Source organism: Populus euphratica, unplaced genomic scaffold (assembly GCF_000495115.2).
Source record: "Populus euphratica unplaced genomic scaffold, PopEup_1.0 scaffold3646.1, whole genome shotgun sequence".
Classification (NCBI taxonomy): domain Eukaryota; kingdom Viridiplantae; phylum Streptophyta; class Magnoliopsida; order Malpighiales; family Salicaceae; genus Populus; species Populus euphratica.
Window position 1 is genome coordinate 1 of NW_011503483.1, and position 10,368 is coordinate 10,368.

General features: G+C 34.8%; 1 protein-coding gene across 1 annotated transcript; it reads left to right on the top strand.

Annotated features, from left to right (window-relative positions):
• The first annotated feature begins 6,641 nt into the window (after positions 1-6,641).
• LOC105119830 (transport inhibitor response 1-like protein) lies at positions 6,642-10,316 on the top strand. The gene is made up of 3 exons (XM_011018024.1): positions 6,642-7,680; positions 8,191-8,692; positions 8,777-10,316. Exons 1-3 carry the CDS (start codon positions 7,034-7,036, stop codon positions 9,533-9,535), a joined length of 1,908 nt encoding a protein of 635 aa, XP_011016326.1. The 5' UTR covers positions 6,642-7,033; the 3' UTR covers positions 9,536-10,316.
• Positions 10,317-10,368: the final 52 nt, after the last annotated feature.

The window sequence follows — 10,368 nt, forward strand, 5'->3', positions numbered from 1 at the left end:
ATAGCTGCATTTTTAGGAGGTAGTCAAGTTTTGGGGGTCGTCCCCGAAGCGTTAGCACAAGGGAACATCATTGGAAAAACAATTGGAGAGGAACTTCAGGTCTCCACAATGTCAGCTTGAATGAATGCAATGCTTAACCATGTTGATGCCTTCATTGCTTTACCAGGTGGTCTAGGCACATTGGAGGAGATCTTTCATATTTTCTCTTGGGCTCAACTGCACATTCACCATAAACCCATAGGTTTGTTAAATGTTAATGGTTATTATGATAAGTTGTTGTATTTTCTTGATCATGCTGTGGAACAGGAATTTCTAACATCTTTTGCATGACAAATTATAATCTCTGCTGCTACTGCTGAATAATTGATTGACCAACTACAATCTTTCATTCTTGTAATTGATCCTTCCATGAGTCGCATAAATTGGTCAACTAAGGAAAGTCATAAAAAGCTTAGATTGGATTTGAGCCTTCATTTGTGAATCTTTGTGTCTTTTGGTTTTATTATTGTGTTTTGTTATTTCTTATATTTGTTTCAGTGTGTTTCAGGGTTGTCAGTGTTCATTATTTCAAGTGATATCTTCTATACTCTATCTTTCTACCTTTAAACATTGAGGACAATGTCTTGTTTTAGTTGGGGGGAGAGGGTAGTAGCTAAAAAAAAAAAAACTGTGTTTTCTATTCATAAAGCATGTGCAAAATTGTTGTTACTATGATGACAAAGTAAGGAGAACTTTTATGACTCTTGAGATGCATCTTAGTAATCATTCGTAATAAGGTCTATCATAATACTTCTTGAAATATTCAAATTAACAAACTCTCACATTGTTATCACTTAATTCTGCTCATATACTTATTTAACATGTATTCTTAAACCTTAATTTACACACACACACTTTAACATATGATTGTGGGTTGCATATTGGATTATTACATTATTTATGTTCTTTTGTTAAAGGTAGCAACTAAAGGAAAGGGATACTATATAATTAAAAAAAAGAAAAAAGAAAAAAATGATAATAATAAAAATGTAGATAAGTTTGGTTTCGTAACCTCCCTAACCTAAGCAATTAAGCCCGAAGGGGTGTTTTAACACCTAATACCCTAAAGTCAACTGATTTGGGAGCTATTGGCCCAACACTTATTACATGGATGGAGGAGAAAAGCTTAATGGAATCAAACATTACACTATCTACATATCAGTATCTGCGGCCCGAGTTACTAAGCTCATAGGGGTGTCTTAACACCTAATGCCATAAGACCAACTGGTCTGGGAGTCATTAGCTGAAAGCTCGTTACATGGGTTAAAGATGCATGGTGTTTTAAGTTATATGTATATATATTTAAAAGAAGAAGAAGAAAAAAAAGACAAAAATAATAATCTCAACCCAAGGAAGTTAACCTTAAACATTAAAACAAAATTTTGTTTTCTTCCAAAAAAAGCCCCATAATTATGTGTTGATAAATTGAGCATAAAAGAAAGGTTTATTAATATCTTGTTAAGAGGTATTGAGCAGATATATAAATTTAATGAGAGTTTGTTTATCTAGATAGATTAATGGAAGTTGAATGATAAATACCTTGCTTTATGGAATTTGCTAATAGTTTTTCTATTTTAACGCTTTAATTACTAGATACGAGTAATAAGCTTGTTGGGGGGTGTGATTAGTGCTTAAAAATGCATTTTTATCAAGGTTATATATCATCATTTTGCACTTGAAGTATCAATAACTCCTTAACTAAAACATGTTTTATAATAACGTGTCTAATAATATAAGATACCTTTAATTTATGGTAAATGTTCATTTTAAATGCAGGTCTACTACATAAATGAAAGGATTGATTGATGAATTTAAGAACTGAAATTGAAAGGACAAAGAGATGGCCAAACTTAGAAAAGAGATGTCGGTGCCATCCAAACCGGAATACTGTTCGGTAATTGGGTCATATCTAGAGCTATAGATCTCAGATTTGGGTCTACTTTATATGGATGGAAAGGTAAGACATAGGCCTACAACTTTCATATGGAGCCTAAGATCTAAAAAGGCCATTTTCAAGTCCAAATTGTTGCAACAACAAAGAAGCCCGAATCTGTCTTCTAGCTCGAGCACTGTTTAGTATTTAGCCCATATCTGGAGTTCTAGAAGTCCAAAGGAGCTGAATGTTTTACACAAGAAAGATGAGACAATTTTCTACAACTTTCATGTTTTCAAGTGGCTCCAATTTTGATGTTATCAATGACATTTTGGGCAGACAAGAGAAGATAAGGATTGTCACCAAGTCAAGAGTTGGTCACCCACTCATCAATTAGTCATCAAATCAATAGTTTTCATTTTTTGCCTATAAAAGGAGGCATTTGCCATGCATTTAGGCATATTGGTTTCCAGATCAAGATCATGCTCTTGCTTTCTCTCTTTGTATTTTTTATAATATTTATGCTTTACTTTCATTAATAACAAGTTTATGCCTTTCATTTCCTTTCATTTACTTAGTTAACTTTTATCTTATTTATGTTTTTATTTTGTTTATTTATTTTTCTTTCTTTCATTATGTCTATCTAAGTTTATTATGTCAAGGTGAAAAGGCTACCCTAATGGTGTAAGAATAAGTATAGTGTAAACTTAATATGGACTTTAATGTTTGATTTTAACATGTTTTGTATTTGTTATCTTATTCACTCTTTAATACTTTGCTTGTTAAATGACTAATCTTGATTTATGTTGTATAACACTTGATACAACAAATGCTTGGCACTTTCATAGCCCATACTGTATGGTATAACCGACACCTGAGCTATGAAAGGAACTTGATTTGTTGTTAACATAAGTTATAATCATGAATGCTTGACGAGATTTACAAGTATTAGCATTAATCGAATAAGATGACTAATGTAATCATGTTAACAATTTATAATCTGATTGGAACCTCTTTTGTGTGTGGTTTCCAATTGAATAATAAGAGTTTATACTATACTTGTTTGACATACCATTAGTGGATCCTGTAACCTTGACATTTGTTATTATCATTGTTTAATCGTTACATTAATATTCCATCTCAAAATTCTCATCATCTTCTTCTTCTTCTCCTTCTTTTTCTTTATTATTATTATTATTACTACTACTAGTATTATTATTATTATTATTATTATTATTATTATTATTATTATTATTATTGTTATTGTTATTGTTATTGTTATTGTTATTGTTATTGTTATTATTACTGTTGTTGTTGTTATTATTGTTGTTGTATTATTGTTATTTATAATTTATACAATTAACCTCCTTGTGGTTCGACCCTAGTCTTGCCAGGTTATTTATTGCTTCGACACTTCTACACTTGGGAGAAGATATCAATCTTTTAGTTGTGTCATGTGCCCTATCATGTTTATACACTTTTGAAACCCAAAACCCAAAACCAAACACTTGATAAATTGTGTTTAGAGAAAATGCAAACGCTACCTCAAATATAAACACTCTGTGTATATTTTCATGTTGAATAATAAATGATAGTATTTAAAACATTAATATACGAACAAAATAAAATTAAAAAAAAAGGGAAAAGGAAAGACTTGTTTATTTGTCAAAAATAGGCAAGAACAAAGTAAGAGTCAAGACTTAAACTAGTAAATAGAGTAAAACTCATATAAAAAGAGAGAGTGGGGGGAATTTCTAAAGATTAAACCCAATTGCAGGAGCGACAAATGATGTTAATCTCAGTGGATGATTTTAACTAGAATATTAGCTCGTGCTCCATAACGGATCAATAATAATTTTTTTAAAATGTAAAAAAAATATAAAGAGTATATAAAATATAATAAGTGCCTTGAGTTTAATAGCAATGCCAAACTTAAAATAACTTTGAGTTTTGTTATAAAAATGGACCGAATAACATTGGAATTAACGGCCAAGCCAAACCCAATATCCTTAAGTTTAGCCACAATACCCAAGAGCCTTGAGTCTAGTGAAAAAGTCAGATCTAATAACATTAGGTCTAATTATCAAGCCAAATCCAATGCTATTGGTTCTGATAATTAAGAAGTCCAAAAGTTGCAGGGTCTGACTAGTAGCCAGACCCAACGCTAGTGGGTCTTGCTAGGCAACACAACCCAATACTTTTGGGCCTTGCTGGAAGTAAGACCCAATGCTATTGGACTTAACACTATTGGGTTTTGTTGGGCAGCAAGACTTATGGGCTTGGCTGAGGAGCTAGACTCAATATCTTATTCGCGACGCTGGACCCAAATGGTATTGGGTATGGTTATGACACTAGATTTGATAACAAAAAATATTAATCTAAAGTAAAGAGAAAAATATATATTTTTTAAATTTTTTTTATAAGTATTTTTGAAACACAAGAACAAACATGTTTAATAAACAAATTTAACCCAATCTAAAATGAAAAAAAAAATTATCATCATCTAATTTTTGTATAATATAGAAAAGTCATATCAATTTTTTTCTCTTCATAGTATGAAAAAAGAGAAAGAAATTAGTTATTGGTGTACTGGACACTACTTTGTTATGCGGGTTTAGCTCCTTGGGTTTGTCATTATATCAAAATAATATAAAAAATAAAATAATATTAATTTGAAGTAAAAAAATAAAAAAAATTATTTTTTAAAGTATTTTTGAAATGCAAAAACAAACATGGTTTAATAAGAAAATTAAACCCAATTTATAATAAAAAAATTATCATTACCTTACTTTTATATAATATAAAAAAAATCACATCGCAAAAAAAATAAAATATTATTGACTGCTACGGAGTAGTGACTAATATGCTAATTATTATATTATTACATAATAATTATTTTTTAAAATATATTGAGATAATATATTTTTTATATTTTAATATTAATTTTTATATCATTACATCCAAATAATATAAAAACATAAAAAAATATTAATTTATATTAAAAAACAAATAAATAACCTGAACTCATCCAACTTTGAATCCCTTGCCTAGAGTGTGTGTGTTTTTCCTAAATTTCACTTATCAATAGTGTGGAGTATCATTATACTTTTTCCCCTTTTACCGCACACCTTAGCCCAATGAACTGAGCACTAAGAAATCACTATAAATTTCGCTTTCAATTCTTGCAGTTGACTAATTGCTTTTTCGCTAATAGTTCTCTCCTCTTTTGTTCCTCCATTTTTTTCCAATGTCATTGATCTTTGAACCATTAAACAGTTGGAGGGGTTTGATACGCTATCTAAGTCTGGTGACAACAGGACCTAATATTAAAAAAAACAAATTCAGTATAATTTAATCTCAAATAAAAAAAAAATTACCAATCATGCACTTTTTATATAATATATAAAAAGTTTTATTAATTTATTTTATTTTAATTAAATAAAAGATAAAAATTATAAAAAAATAAAAAAATAATATTAAAAATATCTGGGTTTGCTGAAAGATAAACCCATTAATATCGGAGATAACTATTAATTCAGACCCAACATTTATTGGAAGAAATATAAGTCTGGTTTTCAAGCTAAATTCAATACAAAATAAAAAAAACTATACCTTAATAATGTTTTTTAAGTAAAAATTATTAAAATAATATTTGTATGAAGCTACAGTATTGTCCATGGCATGATACAATGTTTTTCCCACTACTTTTAAAATAAAATATAATCTCATCTCTCTCTTCTTGTGTTATTCGTTTTCTATTTTTTTCTTTTATTTTGCTTGACCGCACTACAAGTGGGGAAGGATGAGGGAGGCGGCGGCGGCTGCTGCTGCTTCTGCTGTTGGCAAACAAGCAGTCAAATACAAAACAGCAGGGCGTGGTCTGGCGTGAGTAGTGGCGCGTGGGGAAGACATAAATCTGAAAGTGCCATGTAGATGGTGTCAGGCTGCCTTGGTTCGGAGCTGAAGCTTCAGTGACTAACAATTTTGATTGGGCAGTGCACTCTACTTTCCTCCAGAGAAGCGTAGGCCTAAAGCTCTTGGTTTAGAAATAGAATGGATCTTTACAGAAAGCTCCTCCTATTCTTGTTCATTTCAAAAGAAAGTGTTATATTGTCTTGATTTTATACCCCCACCCGTTGACCACACAGCCCTCCCCCTTTGTCCTTTGAAAATCCCTCATAATATTTCCCTCAACCTTTCCCTATCATTAGTCAATGCTTTCTTCGTTTTCATGAATATTCACTCACTCACTCACTCGATAATGGAGGTCAACATTCAAACATTACACGTCCAATGATCTCTGTATTTTTCTCATCATGAATCAAATAATACAGGACTACAAAGAAAGTCTTTTATTTCTTCACGCATACAAACATATATATATATATATATATATATATATATATATATGTAAAAATACATAGAAAAAATTCACGCATACAAACATATATATATATATATATATATATATATATTCTATTCTTTCTCTTCTCCAAAATCTCCAAAATAGATTTTAGAGGTTGACAGCAAAATTTGAATAGACTAGACAATAACCACGCGTAAAGGATACCTCTCTGAGAGTCAATAATAATATGTAGACTTGAGCCAGGGTTATCTCCCACAGGCATCACAAAAGGATGGAGGGGCCATTCCGCAAAACCAAGAAAACTTCGTACTAAAGTCCATTTCAACCAAAATAAAAATAAATGAGCGAGTGAGTAGAGAAGGATGAGTGATTAAAAGACAAAACAAAAAAAAAAAAAAGGGGGAAAGAGAAGAAAAACCCCAATAATGGAGGACAAGTGTGGAGAGCCATTGGATATTGCAGATGAAAGAGAGAAAGAAGAGGCAGCATGGAGAATCCCGATGCTTTACTCAGGCTATCAGACATCACAGCCTCCTACTCTTCTTCTCACCAATATACTAAAATAAACTGAGCAATCCTTTCCTTCCTCGCCTCTCTTCAGTCCCCATCAACTTCTCTTTCTCTCAATGGAAGCCCATAATCCCAGACCCAACTGACGAAAAAGTCATTCAAAACTTTCCCCGATCGAAAACCTTATATATAGATGTATATATATATTTTCAAGATTCCTGTTTTTTTTCTCCCTTCAAATTTATATGATCACCAACAAAAAGCCTAGATCATCAGATACTGACTCTAATTACATGAGAGACGATCGAACTGAAATGTCGGAAGACGACGACAGATCTCCTCCCTCCAACTCAATCACCCATGATTCTAGCCCAACCCGGACCTGCACCCCCGGGCCCGGGTCGGGTTCTTCTTCAGTCCCCGAATACTTAGCTCCGTACCCGGACCAAGTCCTTGAAAACGTCTTAGAAAACGTTCTCTGGTTCTTAACCTCACGTAAGGACCGAAACGCTGCGTCATTGGTTTGTAGGTCATGGTACCGGGTCGAGGCTCTGACCCGATCCGACTTGTTCATCGGTAACTGCTACGCGGTGTCTCCAAAGCGAGCCATGTCGCGGTTTACCCGAATCAGGTCGGTGACTGTGAAAGGGAAGCCAAGGTTTGCTGATTTTAACCTGATGCCGCCTAATTGGGGAGCCCACTTCGCGCCTTGGGTCTCTGCTATGGCAATGACTTACCCTTGGTTAGAGAAGGTTCATTTGAAGAGGATGTCAGTGACGGATGATGATCTGGCTTTGCTTGCGGAGTCGTTTTCGGGATTCAAAGAGCTTGTGCTTGTTTGTTGTGATGGGTTTGGTACTAGCGGACTTGCTATTGTCGTTAGCAGGTGCAGGTATGGTGTTTTTTATTTATTAAAAGTCTTCTTTTAGATCTGATTGCAGCGTCAGGTCATTTTTGTTGATATTTGGTTTGTTTGATTTGGAGTTGGTTTTTAAAGTTTGAGACTTTGTTTTGATTTGTGTTTATGGAAGGGGATTTTTAGATCTTTGTGGAGCTAGAAGCTGATTGAAGTTTTGGTGTTTTGCTGGGTTTGGGATTTGTCAGTCCTTTTGTGGTTTGTTTAAGCAATGCTGAAATATTGAAGAATTAATTTAGTGATTAGATTTTTCAATGGATAAAGCTTTTGATCAACGAGCTTATAGAACGTTTGCTGGCCGTGATATCTTTGTGCCTTTTTTTTTAATTATTTATATATCTGTTTGATTTGTTGGATGAGTCTAAATGATGCCTTTCTGAGCAGTGAGGATATTAAAGAATGGACTGGAATTGTTGGAATTTCTGATGAGAAAAATTGACTGTTGAACTTATAAGATGCTGTGCACTGCTCTATTTTTGTGTACAGGCAACTCAAAGTGCTTGATCTGATTGAATCAGAGGTATCAGATGATGAAGTGGATTGGATTTCATGTTTTCCAGATTCCGAAACATGCCTCGAATCCCTGATTTTTGATTGTGTAGATTGTCCCATTGATTTTGATGCACTAGAGAGGCTGGTGGCTAGGTCCCCATCACTTAAGAAACTTAGGCTGAACCGATATGTTTCGATTGGACAACTTTACCGTCTAATGGTTCGAGCTCCACACCTCACACATCTTGGGACAGGCTCTTTTAGCCCATCAGAGGATGTAGCTCAGGTTGAACAGGGACCGGATTATGCTTCTGCATTTGCTGCTTGCAAATCCTTAGTCTGCCTATCTGGATTCAGGGAAATCATTCCAGATTACTTGCCTGCAATAAACCCTGTATGTGCCAATCTCACTTCACTGAACTTTAGTTATGCAGATGTTAGTGCAGAACAGCTCAAACCAATCATAAGCAATTGCCACAAGCTTCAGATTTTCTGGGTATGTGTTTTATCAACCTGCTTTTTAAATAGACACTGCTATGAAATGTGTGTTTTGAGTCTGTTTTTGGTTTTCATTGTCCAGGTTCTTGATTCAATAGGCGATGAAGGACTACAGGCTGTGGCTGCAACATGCAAGGAGTTACGAGAGCTTCGGGTCTTCCCTGTTGACCCTAGGGAGGACATTGAGGGCCCTGTTTCTGAAGTGGGCCTCCAAGCAATTTCAGAGGGTTGCAGGAAGCTTCAATCTATTTTGTATTTTTGCCATCGGATGACAAATGCTGCTGTTGTAGCCATGTCAAAGAACTGCCCAGACCTTGTGGTCTTCCGTCTCTGCATAATGGGGCGTCACCAGCCTGATCATGTCACTGGAGAACCTATGGATGAAGGATTTGGAGCCATTGTCAAGAATTGCAAGAAGCTCACTCGACTCGCGGTATCTGGTTTATTGACTGATAGAGCTTTTGCTTATATTGGAAAATATGGGAAAATTGTAAGGACTCTATCGGTTGCTTTTGCTGGAGATAGTGACACGGGGCTGAAATATGTGCTTGAGGGTTGTCCCAGATTGCAGAAGCTTGAGATTAGAGACAGTCCATTTGGGGATGCAGCTCTACTTTCTGGTCTGCACCACTATTACAATATGAGATTCCTCTGGATGTCTGCTTGCAAGTTGTCTCGCCAAGGCTGTCAACAGATTGCTCAAGTGTTGCCTCGGCTGGTGGTGGAAGTGATTAAGCATGAAGATAATGTGGACATGGATGAGTATGTTGATACGTTGTATATGTACCGGTCTCTTGAAGGGCCAAGAGATGATGCGCCACAATTTGTTTCCATCTTGTAGGGCATTTGTGCTACAAGAAGTTTCATCAGCTGTTCTGATGGTGGTTATGGGCATCTTTTGCTGGAAATTAAATCTTGCAGGTACCTTTTACATAGCCTGCAAGAAACTCATGGTGATCCTTGCAAGAGAAAGTTTGAGTAAAACTTCAGGCCTTGTGCCGTGTTGTTTGCAAATGGCATTCAATCCAGAAGTCCTACAATTTAAGAGGAATGACATCGAGGGGGCTGGTGTGGAGGTGGATATCTCTGCAAGGTATTGGACCACCCATTGGATCTTGTTGTATCGATATGCTTCAAAATTTTATGTTTCTTTTTTTCTTTTCAAACTCATTTGATCATAAATGAGAAGGCTGCCCCGGAGGAAAGGGATGGATAGGCGCATAAAATATTCAATCTTCTATCCTTTTGTATGAAGAAATCAAGATGGGTTGGAGATTTGGAAAAATTAAAGGATTTTTTCTTCCCCTGCAAGTGCCACCAGTGAAGGATAATCATAAAAAGGCAAAACCAATGAGCAAGCATTCGTCAGTTCAAAAGAAGTATAGTCTTCTATTTTGATTCAAATGGTATTAGCTAGTCTTAAGGTGTATAGCTGGTGAGAACTAAATGCCCGGGCGGATGCATCTCTCTCCCTCGCAACGTTTTTTTTTTTTTTCTTTTTTCCAGTATGTGTTGTAGCACCTGACTGTTGAATTTATCATTGGTATTGTTAGCCAATATGATGATATGGGTAATAAAAGCCAGATATGCATGGGCCATACAGCCAGCTTTAGTGGGAAAAATATTGTGTCGTTTGCTCTCCTCCTCCTCGTTTATTTGTTCTTTGAAATTTAT